Raw genomic sequence first — 18,714 nt, 5'->3', positions numbered from 1 at the left:
GACCTACAAAATAGCAATTCCGCAGCTAAAAAGAAGTTCGTTAGAAGCTCATTACTCAAGGAAAATGTAAGTTTGAAGAATTTGTAGCTAATAACTCTAAATAGGTTCAACAACTAATAGGTTCTAATAGGTTCAACAATAGAATACTCTAACAACTCAGTTCAGACGATTTTCAAATTTTTACATAAAATGAAAGTAATGAAAATCAGTTACGTAAAGTTCTGTAATATTTACGATACGAAAATCGAAAGTCTCACACTTAACTGACATTAAATCTTTTAATTTTTTTCCCTTAAAGTATAAGGTACTTCCGCCTTCTTAGCATGCCTTCGTGATGTAGTAGTCAGCACACTCGACGCGTATTCGAGAAGTCCATGGTTCAAATGCCGGCGAGGGCATTGCTCATTTTTCACGTCTCCCGCTTTAAAAAATATCCTAATCTCTCTACAATGGCGCCCGAACTAAAAGGCGGTGAATAATGATTCTTCGCCACCTGGATTTGGCGATTGGGTTCCCTAAAACCCCAGTCGCTCTTTAAAAAAGGGGGATTATATAAGGTATTTCTCTCGCCTTCTTAGCATGCCTTCGTGGTGTAGTGGTCAGCACGCTCGACGCATATTCGAGAGGTCTGTGGTTCGAGTCCCGGCGAGGGAATTGCTCATTTTTCACGCTTACTGCCTCAAAAATAACCTAAGGACTCTACACAAGGTTCATACTGTAAAACCTTGTTCACAACACAAGGTTCATACTGTAAAAATTATTTTAAAAACCAAATTCACAAGTATCCCTAAAATAATATATTTAAGAAATTCCAACTAAAAATTGGCAAAATACTCGCCTTCAGTATTAGTACGATCAATATTCCTTGTTCGAATTCTTTATCCTATACGCAATTCTATTTATTTTAACTAACATTTTAAAGTTTTAGTTCAGACTTTTCTATAAGCCTTCATTCCCCTAACTGTCAGTGCCAGAATAGTTAAATTTGGTAGCGCGCGTGGAAAAATGCAAATTCTACCTTGAGGAGAAAAACAGGACTTAAACAAGACTATTTATCCCTGGGAGAAAAGTTTAATTACCGAGTGTTTAGTGGTAGCGTATTTAATTGTGGCAAAGCACACTAAGGCTATCTGCCTACGGGGAGGGATGCCTTCGTGGAGGACTTTATAAGGGAAACTGGCTCGTATACACTTTACACATGGGGAAAACGCCCATGCAGCCAGCCCGTTCGCGGGATTCGAACCTCGAACCGAACTACCAGTGTTCAGCGACTCTACCGCTCGGCCGCTGGTGGGCCCCGAGTGTTTAGAAAGAGAGTTAGAGAGTTGGGCGCTAGCTGCCGTCTCTGCTATAGGAACTTTTGATTATTGCTGGTTCAAGTGGCTTAAATTGCTTTTATCTGCTGCCACTATCTTTATAAGGGGGTTTGAAGTTCGGGATTTCGCTGAGCCCTGTAGTCTAGTTATATCGTTTGTTAATATATTCAAATTTTTAGTTTCTATTCTCTGACTTTCAGTTACCGCCCAAGTAGAGGACGTTTGTTAGCGTCAAGCAGATGCATTGTAAATTTTAAAGAGTTAATAAAGGGTTTGAACTCTTCTTCTGTGTAGTTTCCTGCTACTCCCTGTATCCAGATAGAAGTTAACCCCCTGGACACTACAATCCTTTGTTATTATTTTACGATTTTAGCTATCAATTTAAGTAAAGCTAGCCAAAATAAAGAGCAGAATTTCAATGCCTTGCAGTATGTTTTCCAAATTATAATACAAATAATTTAATTCTAGCTTGTTACTATTTACTATATAAAATTAATCTCTACATTACGCAGGTACTAAAAATGAAGGCTACTTATTACATTTTTAGAGCAATAAAAAAACTTATGTTGTACTTAGCATTTACAATACAAGAAACTTATTGCAGAAACATATTATTTTAAATCGAGATCTGTGATGCAGATTTATACATAATAGATTAAAATAAACCATTGTTGTCAGCTTGAGCAGCAGATAGTAACAAAATTTCTACTGTATGATCTTTTGAAATTTCCATCGCTCTCATCATATTGCGTCATTGCACATAAGAATTTCAATTATCAGTTTAGAATTGGATTTCAAAACCTCTGCCTTTTATATCAAACCACAAAAGAAAAGATACTCCATTGTATTGTCAGCGAGCTCTTTTTGCACTGTTTTCTCAAATAATTGCTTATCTGCCGAACATATAATAACTTTGTCTGAATGCGTGGGAGTTTTTTTATTAACATCTAATATAAATAATAATCATTTTCAAAGTAACGTTTCCAGATCATTGCATAAAAACCTTGACACATTTTTAAATAATATCTGGTCTGTTTATAATTCTTGTTACTGACACAAAACAGTTTTCTGCATAACATTTTATGGCTAAACAATTTTTTTAAATATTTGGTTGAAAGTTGTTTTGTTTATTAAGATGAATTAAATAAAATGATATAAAGACCAAATAAATAACACAATTTTATGTTCCCTCAAAAATTTTAATATTATCTCTTACAGTGATATCGTTTTGCTCTCTGTCATCTACGTATCAATAGTAGATGATATTACTACTGTAAATTTCTTCAAAAACCGTTTTAATTCATTTATTCGTTAATAAATCTGTATGTTTCATTTGTAATTCATGAATTAATTCTTAATATCTGGAAAATAAACGTGAAATATTTTATTTTACAGGCAGCAGCATCGTGCTCTCTCAGCTCTTAAATTTCTTTATTTAAATCATTTTCTTTCACATACTTCGTAAACATTTAGGTACAGAATAACTGAAAACTCCCCCGAACATCACAGTAACTGAATAAAGTTGTACAATCATTGGGTATTTTTTTAACCAGGGGGCATGAAAAACGTGCAGTGCCCTCACCGGGACTCGAACAGTAGACTTCTCGAATACGCGTCGAGTATGCTTCCAACTACACCACGAAGGTATGCGGAAAGGAGGGAAAAATATAAAGTTTCTTGATTTAATGTACGACACATGATATACAAAACTTATTACAAATGCTTACATCTTAAATCGTAAAAAACTGCCATTAAACCGTGTCTTTATAATATATGCTAGAAATGGTAGTCCTTTAATGCATCCTAGCAATCAGTAATGCATACCAGCGCTCTTTTTACTATGCTTGATGCCAATTTGTAAAGAACTGATGTTGTTAGCCGCCGCCATAATGTTCCTCTTTAGATCTCTAGAGTATGCGAATTATTTATATAGCTCTTTAGTTGTATTTGGGAAATTATATGTTTAGTAACAAAAGCAGACCTCTAATGTTGACATCATATGATCACCAAACTACTCCTGAAGGGCCACTAGCAATGGAAGAAGTAATTATTGCAATTGCAATCCGATTTATAATAAAATGTTTATCTGACATGCACAATTTTCCATTCCTATGATTATCTCATCAAATTTTCAAATTCAACAATACTTCTAAGCAGTACATCTAAAATCCATCAATGTAATGCAGATGCGTCCGGCATTAATTGTTATATGCTATCTAGAATCATAGACATGTGTAAAATACGAGTACATTCAAAGAAAAGCTATTTTTTATGCGGTGCCCAAATGCAGATGGGAACTAATGTTGGAAGCTTCAAATTGTTTTAATGCGGTACAGCGAGGAGAATGCTGAACACCAGAATTCTTGTTCTCCTTGCACACTTTTCACTTCTTAATTCTAAAAGGTAGAGAAGACTCTTAATTGGAAACTTTCTTTTGTATCAATGTGAGTTTTGATAGCTGTCATTTAGTAACTGCATATATAATCTCTGGATGACGTTTTCCGAAAAGGTCAGCCTTACGTTTCTATGCGCTACACAATGCAAAGACACCTACTGAAAGAATATCTTGGCAATTAACTTTTTTCGGATTATTCTGTACATCCAGGATGTGTATACACTTACACTGCTGAACAGGCATTACCTGGAAGAGAGATTTGGAGAATATTGCCTTGTTCAAATGAAGAATCAAATACAGTGAGACATTTTTGAAAGTTACATAAGTTGTCCCCAGTTCTACATCACAACCGATTGTGAAATTTCAGCATGAACTAAATATCCGCCTTCGAGTTCCCGAGGGCCTAAGATTACCTAAACAGGTAACCCCAAGGGTGTCCACCGATAACATCGAGGCAAAAACATCGTGGACGAAAACGTCGCGGAGAAAACAACGCAAGACGAAAACGTCGTGCTACAAAACATCGTGGGAGAACACATCGCAAAGATAAAACATCGCAGTTCTAAAACATCGTGGTGCAAAATATCGTCGTCGAAAATAAAGCGGTTCAAAAACTTCGCAGTTTAAAAACATCGTCGTCGAAAATATCGTGGTAAAAAATAAAGTATCTACAAATCATCGCATGACGATAACATCGCAGATATGCTTTTTTCAGGCTTTACTAACTGTAAATGGATATTCCCATAATGATTTGTGAGCGCAAGATGTAAAGAAGGATAATTTTTACTTTCATATTTTGTATTAAATATTAAATTTTTGCTGAGAAAATAAGTAGAAAACTTAAGCATAGAAAACTAATGCAACTTATAGCACTTAATAGAATTTTAAATCGACATAGTTAACTAACAAAGACCATTAATAAATAATTTTTTATAAAGATTTTACAGGTAATTTTTCATAAAGAGTATAATCTATTAAGTTGAATTTAATTTTCTATGCTTTAGTTTCCTTCTTATTTTTTCAGCAAAAATTTATTAGTTAATAAAAAAAAGTGAAAGTAAAAATTATCCTTCCTTACATCACTTGCGCTCACAAATCATTATGGGAATATCCATTTACAGTTATTAAAGCCTGAAAAAAGCATGTCTGCGATGTTATCGTCATGCGATGATTTATAGGTACTTTATTTTTTACCACGATATTTTCGACGGCGATGTTTTTAAACTGCGAAGTTTTTGAACCGCTTTATTTTCGACAACGATGTTTTGTACCACGATGTTTTAGAACTGCGATGTTTTCTCCCACGATGTTTTGTAGCACGATGTTTTCGCCTTGCGTTGTTTTCTCCGCGACGTTTTCGTCCGCGATGTTTTTGCCGCGATGTTTTCGGCTGTAACCAACCCAAGCATGCTTTGCTATTACCATATAATCCAAACCAAAAAACTTTCAACTATATGCAATATATAATAGAATTCTGTACTCTTATTCTTATAGATTTCCATATTTTTTAAACACCAAGATGGAAACTGAGATGTTTATTCTTTTCATTTCGCCAATTTCATATCTTGACAAAATAGAAAGTATTGCCAGTCGAGGGAAATATTTGTTGCAAATCATATGCGTAAGCGATGCAGTAAAATAAATGAACATCTATGTCTCTTGAATTATTAAGTATTTTATTGTTAAATAAATGCTCAGTTCTCCCCATGACTTTAATTTGACGATGAAATAATTTCGTCACAACAAAATAATAGCATTGCAATTTTTTTTTTTTTTTTTTTTTTTTTTTTTTGCATTTTGCGATTTTGGGCAAGTAATTTTGAATATGAAATCTGGTATTTTTCTGTTATCAGAACCAGATTAAAAAATGTATGTATGTATACATATATATATATGCGTATTGTGTGTATGTGTGTGCGTGTACACATATACACACAATACGCATACAACCGTACTTACATACTTGCATACATGGGCACATACACTTATACATTTCCGAATCTGTTCCGGATGACAGAAAAGTACCTAAAATTTTATATTCTATATATTTAATTTTTGGAGAACTAATTCTTAAACTCTAGTAAAGTTGTTTCAGATGTTAAATTGAAATGTGCATACCAATATCAGATTTCAGTTTCATTTTAACCTTATAAAATTCTTATATTTTTATTTTTTATTTTTTATTTTTTGACACACTATTAGCAAAAAGCTCTTCGAAGTGTAAGATTATAATCTGAAGTTTTCAGAACACACTTTTTTTTTAAACTTTTGTCTCCATTTTTACTTTTATTTCATTTTTTCAATATTTATTTCTTGGTCATTCAACTGTGTTGATATAAATGTTTTCACGTCGCCTCAGATCGTATTCAGTCAAAGAATTGCTATGGATATTAAAAATGGAAGTAAAACTTGAAAAATATAAAAAATTTCTTCAAATTTTTTTCAATAGTACAATTTTCAACATAATCCTCATTTAATTGAATACACTTATCACAACGAAAAACAAATTTTTTAAGTTATTCTCAAAGAACATTTCGGTTATTTTTTCAATCCTAGGCATGGTTAAACTCTCAAGTCGAACACAACAAAAATTTTTTTTTTTTTTTTAATCTGATGTGTACGCCACATGACTTCCTTTTATGGAATATTAAATTATTCGCATTTTCTCTTGCATTTCATTTAAACTTATTGGATTGAATTAAATCTACTTCGTCGACAGCGCATAAACCACAATAGAATAAATACACTATATTTTAAATCTCTTTAAAATTCACTATATTTGCTTACTATAGGGACACTCTGGCATTAGGTTTTTACTTAACAGCGTTACATTTCATACATTTTAAAACTCAGAATGCACAAAATTTACATCATCTGAAGAATTATCTAATCGTTGCCACATGTTCTATTCAAATACTATAATAACTCTAAAACGATGTATAAAAAATTAAACAAACAACAAAAAAAGAAACAGTTTTTCATAGACGATTCAGTGTTTCTCATTCAATTAATTCAGTTCTCACTTCGTGACAAGGCAAAAATATATAAAAACTCAAAATATCTATATTAAAAATTACTAAGTAAATATTAAACATTTATTTCCTCAAATAAATTCCGGAATGGATTAAGCATGATTTAATTCGCAATAATAAATGAAGGCGTTATCTTTGTTGTTGCGAAACTAAGTTTCTCTATATTGTCAAGAAATCCACTATTCTGATGTTTCAAATGTAAACATGGCCGCCATGGTATTTAAAAATTAGGCTTAGCCGCACTTAAACAACTTTTAAATTGTTAATAATTCTGCAAATATAGCAAACTGATTCACTAAAGGCATAACAACCTTAACCGAAGATAAGAACAACATAATTCAATCATTTTTAAAGCAAAAATGCACAATTTACAAACATATAAGAATAAAGAAACTGAGCTCACTGAGCCGAGTAACAGAGTGGATATAATAATCGATGTATATATTCACTTCGAACAAGGAAGTAAAAAGAACTTTGTTAGTAACAAAGTACGTATACATGCTTGAAAAAGAGAAATAAATATTTTTCACTGGAGCTTGCTGACGATGTTACTCTATACAAAAAGATCTGTATTTGAAACAATATATTTCATCGGAAGCTTTCATTTGTGAAATCGACTAGAATTTAAAATATTCGTTAGCTTACTGTACTGCCAAGCAAAATTTCTATTTAACGGTCTGAATTTAAGGCCACTGCTGGAACAAAAATTTCAACATTCATTTGCAGATCACTTCTTGCTTTCCAATATTTTTAACTATTCTTCAAGGATTAGATTTAAGCCTGAGATACTGTCACGTTTGCGATAGATAATTAATCAGACTAAAATAACAATGCCAACTTATTTATTACCTAGGCATCTTATCCTTAGCAATAACTTTAAGGATAATTACAGGAGCGATTAATCATTTTTCAAATCAAGGCATGCACACCCATTGCCAATACGTATCCCAAGACTGATTTTAGTAATTGCTGCGACAGTTCATTTACGCAACATTTTTTAACCTTGGCATGAGACTAATATTTAAAAGCACTCATTGCGAAAAAGATTGCACCTGGCTGCATACAACACACGCAAAAAAAAGTACGCCAAAGAGAAAGTGAAGTTTTCTAAGTGACCTAAAAATCAACTGGACCCTCCTCAGTGAAAGTGATCGAATTTTAGTCGACAGAATATATTCCTCATCTTTCAAGCGCTCCCCCCCTACTCATGAAGATGTTCTTTTGGAAGGAGGTCATCGAGTCCGCTTCTAGGTTAGAACCCTTTGCTTCCAACAACTTGGCAAGGTAAACTCCACGAAGATACCTTTAAGCTGTTTCTTTGTTGTCTTGTCGGAAATGATTTTGTTTTCTACCATTATAAATATTTCATAGGCACGCCTACAATAACCGCCCGCAGGGATAATTTCATGGATGTCAGTTGTCAAGAACGGCTTCTCATTAAAAGAGGTTTCAAAATTACGATTTTATTAATGGCAATAGTCAAGAGTGTTTTGAAGAAAGCTTTAAAACGTGAAAAGGCAAGTTATATCGTTAAGCAGTAAATTGTTCTCGAATGAATGAAAGGATATAAAACTGGCGTAAAATGTTTGATAGTGGAAAAATAACAAAATTAATGCTCTGAAATATTAAGGCCACAGTTTTATGATCAAACTTCTTTTAAAGGTTAAAGGATACATCTTAAAAAGGAGACGTCAAAATATGTTTACTTTTCAAAATAATAAAGTTACCTGACCTAATTAAAATAATAATTAACCTAGATTGTTCTCCGCTAACTATAAACAGTTTTCTCCATTTATAATCCCTTCAAGATAAACTTTTAGAGATGTTTGTTGTCTTCAGTTTGTGGGCTATGTACCCTGGTAAAACAAAAATATTTATCAATGATGGATACATTTGTTGCAGTCTTGTGCCTAAACGACTAGATTGCAATCCCACTTGCGACATCACTAGTGCTATACCAACCACTCGATGTTCGAGTCGGGTACGATACCAGGTCAATAGGCGGCTATATGGTTGTTTTTTTTTTTTTTTTTTTTTTTTTTTGTGATCTTCTCCATGTGTAACTTGAATAAGAGCCAGTTTCACTGTGTGCTCTTCCACATTCAAATAATCTAACCTCTTTGAACAATAGAGGGAAGTCATTGCTTTGTTTTATTATATGTGCTATAGCATCTTGATAAGGGCGTAGCATCATGAACAAAAACCTATAGCGTAATATTCAGTATTTTCATATTTTACTAAAAGGCGGATTCTTGAATGCGGATGTATTCAAAATTTCCTTTCTTTCTCTCTCCCACTTTTTAAAAATTAGCAGTTGAAATGGGCTAGGTGTCCATCATGCGTGACGAGAATACAATACACTTACCCTAATAAGATCCCAATAAAAGTAAATTCTCTGAAAAATTAGGCTCCGTGTGCTTTTCTTTAAAAAATAATCATCCTTCACATCACATATTGAAATATTCTTGAAGTTGTTTTAATGCAATACCATCAACATTCCATTGATGATATTGCATTGATGACATTGCATTGATGATATTGCAATTGAATTGTTATAATATTTTTTTAGATTACACTAGTGACCACATAAATCATTTAGGAAATTTTAATTCGGAATAGAAGTACTTTGTCTTAGCTCATTAAATTTACAATGCTGCAAAAGAATAGTTTTAGAGCCTATACTATTAAAATCTGTGTGCATTTGTCTGTTTGTTGGTTAGCTAGTGTGTGACAATATCTCCTTCGGAATGGCGGGGAGTTGAATTTCGAGAGAGGTATCTCCGGATTCCAAAATTTCGTGGGAAGCCATTTTGACCGTTCTCATCTTCGTACGACTTTAATCAGCCGAGATATTAATTAAAAATTCTGAAATCTCTAATTTTTTCTTCCTCGTTTTTCCGAGTGTCAACAGTCTCGCATGCTAGAGATGAAAATCTGCTTTATTTCGAAAAGTGTTGCCACTGCTCATTTTCAAATCATATTTTCTTTTTCTTATGTACTGACAATTAGAGAGTTTATCAATAAAAAATTCTAAGTTTTACAAAATGTGAAATAAAAATAGCAGTGCCAAACATTTAATACATTATACTAGATTCCAAAAATTCGTGGGGAGCCATTTCGACTATTGTCATCTTCGTAGAACCTTAACTACACGAGGTATTAATTAAAAATCTGAAAACACTAACTTTCGCACTCATTTATGCGACAGACTTGCGCGTTGGAGATAAAAATGCTTTATTTCGAAAACTGTTGCTACTGCTCACTTTAAAAACATAGAGTTTGTTAATAAAAAAAATCAAATCAAGCATACAAAACAAAAATTTGTAAGTTTTACAAAATGTGAAATAAAAAAGCTTTTCAAAACATTAAATGTATTATTATTATCTAAGGTCATATTCTGAAGTTGAAGAAAGCAGGCGATTACAAATGACGTCATTGTATGTCGAAAATGTTTCGTTAATGTCAGCATTTTAAATAAATAGCTGCTGTTGGAAACATTTTTTGTTTCAGATTAGTATAATTGACACGATATGTTACTACCACATTTATTCTTTTATTTATATTGAGGAAATGTTGTTATATTACATTAAATTTAAACCAAGACGTCATACATATTAATCTGAAGTGTCAAAAGTTTCTGTTTCCTGGTTTGGCAACAAAATAATTATTTACGAATTGGTTATTGCTTGGAGAGAGGGAACTGATTTCATTAATGTTGAAATGTTTTTATACATTTGTTTTTCAAGGGTGCATAGAACTTACAAATTTTGCTTTGGCTACAGTCCGCTGATCTTGCAGGTTTGCCCGCTAATATAGTTATTAAAACTGGACAGTATTGGTTAGTTTTCTGAATATCTTCAACCCCACGAAAGCAAAATTCTGGCCCAATTTTGCTTCATCATTTGTTTAGTAGTTTGTTAGAAAAAGATATGAAATAATAATCCATAATTTTTCTAGTAATATTAATACTTCTTGTTTTAATTTTTAAACTTCCAGTTTGTTCTAGCTTACAAAAATTAATTAATTACATAAGATAAGAAAAACAAAGAAATTTGAGAATATTCGAACATGGAAAAATTGTCAGAAAAAATTTGCATACTAGACTAGCAAAATAATCAGTTATTTTGAAATTTACTAAGCAAGAAAAATTTCGGAAGTAATATTTCATTCGTTATAAAAAGTTCAATAAAATAACTTGTACATTTATTTTAACTAACAATTTAAAGTTTGAGTTTTTAACTCTCCTATAAGCCTTCCTTCCCCTAATTGTTAGTGCCAGAATAGTTAAATGTTGTAGCGAGAGGAAGGAAATGCAAATTTTCTACTTTGAAGAAAGTAGTTAAAAGCCAAGTTTCGGTAGGAGAAAGAGTTCTTTAATCGCCATCGCTGCCATAGGTACGTTTACTTATTGCTGGTTCAAGTGGCCTAATTGCATTGCTTTGCTGCCACTAACGTAGAAGGGGGTTTAAGTTACGGGATCTCGCTGAGCCCTGTAGGCTAGTTTTATCACTTGTTAATGTTTCAACTTTTAGTTTCAATTATCTGACTTTCAGTTACCGCCCAAGCAGAGGCGAAGCTTGTCAGCGTCGAGTTGACGCATTGTAAATTTTAAAGAGTTAATCAAGGGTACTTTAACCCTGCTTCTGTGTAGTTTCCTGCTACTCCAGTATACAGATAGAAGTTCATCCACTGGACTCTACAAACTTTTAAAACTGGAGCGTCTTTTTCTTTTTCTTACGCATATTTTTAGGACATATAAGGATTTAAATGACTGCTGCTGTAAGGGAGATTAAGAATCACTAAAAATCTATTGTCTGAATAAGCTTAGGTAAATGACTTTAGCGGAAGGTTAGGTGCGTTGCAGCTAAATAGGCATTCTTTTGAGTTGTTAATTTTCTCTCTGTAATCATAATTTGTAACATTTATTTTAGAGTGCTTCAATAGTCTAAAGGTTCACAGGTAGTTCTACCTGCGTTCAAACCCGAGAGAATGGATTGGCAGCCAAGGAGATTTTAGAGTTTCCCTCGACTTAACATAAAAACGAGCTAACTTCTTTGAAACGTACTCCATACAGGCATCTTTTTCTTTAGGCAGATAACTTTAACCTGCTTTTCCATAACCCAATAAATACAACCTATTAACTTTCCGTAACTTTAATGCAAGTAGCAGAGTTTACAGTCTAATTTAACAAGACTTCCAATTTATTCTCTGAAACGGCAACTCAAGAGTTGGGCTTCAGAAACAGCTACAGAAAATAGCCAGTTTCACTAAAAGTATCCCTTGGCTAAGAAAGACTAAGAAAATGATGTATTGTTCAACGACATTGTACTAGGTCGAGAAATTTGGCTAAACCGAGAATCAAAGCCGTTTCTTACTAAATGGGAAATTTCGAGTTAACTAATTACCTAGTTAATAAATTAAATATAAGGTATACAGAGGTTATTTTGAAGCAGGAAGCGTGAAAAATGAGCAATACCCTTGACGGGACTCGAACCTGGACGTCTCGAATACCAGTCAAGTATGCTTCCAAGTACGCTGCAAAGGCATGCTGGAAGGAGAGAGAAAATATCTTATAATTGCTTTTTAAAATAGTATTTTTGATTTAATTTAAAGCTACAAAACATGGCATAATAAAAAGGGTAATAAATCTCAGAGATATTAACATATATACGAAGATAGTCATATTAAATATCATGAAATACTTTGAAAAACGCATTTTTTACCAAGTAGCTTCATACCCTTTAAGAAGGAAGAAAAGCTATTCTGCCCTTGTTAGCATTTTCTCAATAGACTCACATGTAAAACAAATTTAAAAAAAAGCTGCTCTAATGGTGTCATTATGATTGGCTCTAGAGCAAAAATTCATCAACGAGAAAATCAGATTCAGCTACGAAAAATAAACAAACACATATCTAGCTGTGTAAAATCTCAGATGAAAAACGATCAAGAGGTTAAACTACTTTTTTTTTCATAATCATAACGATACTTTCATTACGTGGGTTTTCGCTGCATCACCTTTCTTTCCTTGTTAAGACAGAAAGAGGTTTTCCGAAATGTATACTCAGTGAACTTCCTAGTTGAAAAAAAAAAGCAATTAATTTATATGTATTTCAAATCCGGGAGTTTATACAGGATGTCCTAGATTGCTAGAAGCTTTGTTTTCGTAAATAATTATTTTAGACATGTTCTTATAAAGTTTATTAAAATACTGGAAAAAACTTTAAAACCAATTTCCCATTTCTGGTAGAAAGGCTCCAAACAATAAAATTTCCATTTCAAAAAACGGAAAAAAAATATATTGTGCTTTGATAAACTCAAATTTCCTCTAACAAAATTTAAAATTTAAGAAAATAAGAGATCAGGAGCATTCAGGTTCAAAATTGGAGACTTTACTAGCAAAACATATTTGTTCTGAACAATACTCGAGAGTTACGTAAAAGAGTGATGCTTTCATGGAAGACTCGGAAAGTGGCTTTTTGCATGTTACATATGAGGAAACCACACAAATACGCATGAAGCCATTCTGTTATATGGGACTGAAAACGGGTTGAAGTAGTACTCAACTACTTTATCTATTCTGTCGCTGACAGATATCGGGGGAGAAAGCAATTGACTCACCTTAATCCTTCTTTTCTTACACGTTACTGGAATACTTACTACACGTTTCTTACTCGGTTTTTGTGAAAAAAATTATATAGCATCTGCCAAACAAATCCACACTTCCGGATACTGATAGTTATACTACCTTAGAAAACAGCATTCTTATTAAATCTATAGTTAGTTCCTCAAAACGAAACTTGAAAATTACTTTTAATAACTTAGCGAAATGAGTAACTTACAAACTGGATTTTTTTAGGGGGTGGGAGGCAATTATACGAAAAGTTTAATTATACTTTAAGAGAAATTTATATACATGGTTTTCAAAATATTTCTATAAAATTCATTAATTTATTTTAGGAAACTTTGCAATTGAAACCCTTCGTCGTAGTTATACTATTTACTTCATATTCCAGAAGTGTTTTAAATGACGAAAATATGCTTGTTTTACCAATGTCAGGTTTTTTAAAAAAAATTAATTTTCAACAAATAACGAAATCTAATTTTTAATGCGGTCTCCCAGATCCTATACTTATGTTTGGGGAAATTTCATACTCGCTATGAAAAAATAAAATGATAAGAAATTTGACTTCCTTACGACTAAAATTGACCGGTACATTTAATTTCAAAATTTGTAGTTTTTAATATTATTTTCAACTCGCCTTGAGAAATCGACGAATTAAGTTAGAATGATTTGAGGAAATAAGTTTTAAATGAAGTGCAACAAAAAGGTGCGTATAATTTAATATGACGTACAAGGAAGTCATGTTGCGTCCATATAGGATTTTCTTGATGCTATATGAAAAGTTAATTTTTTTATTAATAAATCCCTCTACTCAGTGCTAAAATAGTTTTTATGCAGTCTTCTACCTTATTTTAAGAAATGTTATATTCCTTACGCCTAGGACCAATATATAAAATGAAGTAAAATTTGCGGCTCACCTTACGTTGCATAACTTTCTTCTGTAATTTCACGTGTTTCATGAATTAGAATTTATGCAAATCGCAGTTATGTAGTAACAAAGAACACTGAAAGATAAAAATCGTTTGGCCCCAATCTGCTTCTGTAGGCAGACTGATGTTTAGAAATCCATTAAGAACATAAGGGATTAACTCTTATGAAACTTAAAAGTACCTTTCAGATTTATTCACCTTTTCTATTTAAATAACCACAACAGACATTCACTAAGCACTTTCACAACAGAAACAGGGCATAGCTCGTCACGTTTTATACTTAGCCGAGCACAGTGGAAAATTCAGCATGATTTTCTTTTCTCTTGAAATCCAAGAAAGCTATTCAAATGATCCGAGCCACGGTAAAACTGATATGTGGAAGTAAATCGTAAATAAGATTTAGGTTATGTTCATGTAACAGAAGATGGTATAATAGCTGGAAAAGGTAGATCAAAGCAGTATCACATCACAAAACGCTAAGTTTTAATGTAGAAGTGTTTATAGAATTAAATTACACGCCGTCGTTATTTTAACAACTCCCATTATCCGTGCTAATGACCACATGGAAATACACTAAAAAACAAGAAAACACGGAAAATCCAAAAGAAACCTTTTAAAAATGTAATTTATGTACGCGTATCATAAAGAAATAAATTCTTCTATTGTTTTAATGAATGATATATAATATACAGTAATTAAACTTCACATACATTTTGGAAGTTTTTCTTCTAGGAAAAAAATTTCTTGCTTTGCTTTTGAAAAAGAAACAGAGAAAGAGTTGCGGTGATATTCTTTCAGACAATGAGACAAATAGTGCTCAAATCTATTATATCATTAAATTCTATATCAATTTATTTTTTCGCATAATTCAATAACATTAAAGATTCCACTGAATTGCCCTTCCATGCGTGCACTCCCCCCCTCCCTCGATTGCCTTCTCGGTATTCTTCTTTTCTTCTTAGTCACAACAACAGGATACGTACATTGAAGTCAAATCTTCTGACTTAGGGATTCTCAACAAGAGAGGAATTCCCTATGGGACGAATTTCGTAGTTTCAGGAGGGGGGGGGGAAGCGGCCAGCCTATTTATTTTTTTAGTTTTAGTTTATGAATATAAAAGCTACCTTTACTCAAGTTTTGGTATTCACGAACATTTTCTATACTTTTTCTTTTATAATTTGTAAAACACATTAAAGATAACCTAAATTTAAATAAATGTACATATATTTTTCGAGTTTAGGGAAAGAAGTTAGAAGGGATGAGTAAGGGTAAAAGGGGTGTCAGGGGCAAAAATGTTGAGAACCATTGTTTTAACTTAAAAAAAAAAAAAAAAAACGCACAGCTGTATGAGCCAGACTCAAACTGCTCCCCGTTTCGACCACTTCCAAATCTTACTAATGTTACTGCATCGATTCGTATAACGAGTTCTTTCATGAGATTTTCTTTTCTGAAGGTTTATCTTTGTAAGGAGTTATTTTATGCACTTTCTTGCGGCCGACAAGAACAATGCAGCATCAAAATTATTATCCTTCCAATATCACGGCCTCACGATCACTCTGGATACTGACTATGCAGCATAGGCGACTGCAAATGAAAGTGTCTTGTTGCAACAGCAAGAATCATTAGGCCATATCGATGCTGGAACGTAAAAAATGTACAACGCTCTCGCCGGGATTCTAAATTCGGACCTCCCGAATACACGTCGAGCGTGCTTCCAGTTCTGGAAGGGTGCTTCTGGAACGTGTAACTGGAGCGTGCTTCCAGTTCCACGAAGGCATGCGGAAAGGAGGGAGAAAATACCTTATATACTCTCGCTTTTATGGGGAGACTGAGATGAACGGACCCAATAATCAGATCCTGGTGGTGACGAATTAGATACCTCCACCTTTATAGTTCGGGTGCCACTGTAGAGTTATTAGAATTTTTCGATGTCAGAGAAAACTGAAGAAATTCACAATCTCCTCGCTGGGATTCGAACTTTAGACTTCCCGAATACGCGTCGTGCATGCTTTTTGTTACACCACGAAGGCATGAGGAAAGGAGCGAGAAAATACCACACAAAGTAACGTTCACAGCTATTTAAAACGTATAGCAATATTTTCATTGATCTCTTTCCAGAATTTTTAAAGAGAAAGGGAAAAAAATTAACTCATTTGTAGAGACATTAGGTATTTTAGAAGCAGAAAAGTTAAAAAATATGCAACCGCCTTCGCCGGGAATCGAACCACGGACCTCTGGAATACCGGCCAAGCGTGCTACCGTTACACCACGAAGGCACGCTAGGGAAGTGGGAGAAATACCTTATATACTCCCCTTCTTAAAGGGCGACTAGGGTTTTAAGGGACCTAGTCGCCAAATCCTGGGTGCGGAGAATCATCATCCACAACCCTTTTAGCTCGGGCGCCATTTGTAAAGACATTAGGTATTTTAGAAGCAGAAAAGATGAAAAATATGCAACCGCCTTCGCCGAGAATCGAACCACGAACTTCTGGAATACCGGCCCAGCGTGCTACAAGGGAGGAATTCTCTCTATGGGGCGAATTTCGTAGTTTCAGGAGGGGGGAAGCGGCCAGCCTTTCATTTATCTCTTTAGTTTTAGTTTATGAATATAAAAGCTACTTTTACTCAAGTTTTGGTATTCACGAACATTTTCTATACATTTTCTTTTATAATTTGTAAAACACATTAAAGATAACCGTTACACTACGAAGACACGTTAGGCAAGTGGGAGAAACACCTTATACATTTTATCGTTTTGATATTCCTTAATAATCTGCTTAGAAGTTACCGTGTTTTTTGCTGCAATACCTTTCAATTCTTCGGCATCAAAATGTCGACAAGTGTAGCGTTTTCCTGTTACCCAGTATGCGAACTGCTTTTACGAGAGCATTTAGACAATCTGCTAAGAAATCTTGTGTGGATTATCTGCATAATGCATATAATATCCATATAACTTTTATGAATTATTAGAAATTTGCAATATTATACTTATGGATCTTCATCGGACAATCCGGAAACTTGACTCATTCGACGCTACACTGCAACTAATATTTTCATTTAAATGTATATTACTTTTACCAGCTGTGTGTCTAGCCAAATTGCTATTTTAATGCAACCTAATTTGACTACGACGAGTAGTTATGTATAATCATTCTATGATTATGCAGGAGGGGTGTGATACTTTTCTCTTCCGTATAACATAAAAGAAGTCGGAAGAAGAGATGATTATATAATTTAGGAACCAAATGAGATTTTTCTCTTCTGTTGTTCAATTTGCTTTTCATTATTAATAATAACAAGCACGCGTGCCCTAAAAAAGTTATTTCATATTATCATTCAAAAGCAGTTACAGGCGTTTTCTATTTCATTAAAAATATTACAAAGCTACAGTCTAGTTAATAATGCACGCTACATAACTAGTATTAATCCCTTTCTGAAGATCACGGAAAAGTAATGTCGCTTTTGTTTTCAACATAATTCTATTATAAAATGTATTTGAAAAAAACGATTCTTCCTGTCTAGAATTTTTTTTAGGAAGGGGGTTGTCTTTTTTTCAGTTTACTTTTTTACAATACATAAAAAACAGAAATTAAAAAAAAAATATCTTCAAACCTTTTCAATCCGCTTTTGAACAAGTAGGACATCAGGAGAACAAAGTCTGCAGCATCTCTTCCCAATTAGTTAGCGACAAATAGGAAGGAGTCCAGGAACGTTAATTCTCAGTTTGACTCTCTTTATACTAGTACAAACGCCCATTGTCTGGCAGAAAACTCGTCTATTTATAAGCATTCTTGTATGAGTAAGTGGGAAAGCGGGCGAAGACAACAAACAGTAGTTGCCCATTCTCAAAATGATCAATCGGGATATTCCAAATTAATTAGACAAAAGAAACCATTTCTGATTATTTGATTATCAGTTTTATGTCAAAATTTACGAACAATCTAATGTAAAAGAAAATAACTTTACGGTTATATCCAAGTATATTCAAGTTTAAATTGAGATCTTTCTAAATTATCTGATAATTTAATTGTGTGCTGTATGCCGGCGCGAAGCAAACTATCTACAAGCGTTTTTTTTTTTTTTCGCATTTCGCTTTTACAAGTTACCTTCTCACAGAAAGTCTCCATCCATATATTCCTTCTAAAAATTCTGCACTGAAGCATTTATCTTTCATCGATGAATATCCATGGCTCTCTGATTAATATGTGTATATATGTACATTCTGAATTAACATTAAAAGAAAAAAATCAAATTTAAGATTACCAAAATATATTATACTTTGAAATTCTCGCATATTACTTAATTAAAATATTTCTTATGATAGAAAGGAAATTTATCAATTATATACTTAATTGCAAATTGCAAGTGAAACCTTCTTAGCCATGGTACCAGATGATTTTGATCTTCTGTTGATATGATT

The 18,714-nt window shown here is 33.2% G+C and overlaps 1 protein-coding gene across 1 annotated transcript in view; it reads right to left on the bottom strand.

The window, feature by feature from the left end:
- The window catches only part of LOC118193240 (cuticle protein 10.9-like), a 153,578-nt gene that overhangs the window by 116,916 nt on the left and 17,948 nt on the right, over window positions 1-18,714 (bottom strand). Inside the window, exon 2 of the mRNA XM_085824210.1 lies at window positions 12,220-12,291. Coding sequence (XP_085680336.1) covers window positions 12,220-12,291 — 72 coding nt within the window. The remainder of the gene's footprint in view (window positions 1-12,219; window positions 12,292-18,714) is intronic.

The sequence above is a fragment of the Stegodyphus dumicola genome, chromosome 9 (assembly GCF_044657685.1).
Source record: "Stegodyphus dumicola isolate Sdum_Otavi_A_Nest chromosome 9, ASM4465768v1".
Taxonomy (NCBI): domain Eukaryota; kingdom Metazoa; phylum Arthropoda; class Arachnida; order Araneae; family Eresidae; genus Stegodyphus; species Stegodyphus dumicola.
This window is presented reverse-complemented; position numbering and strand designations above follow the sequence as displayed.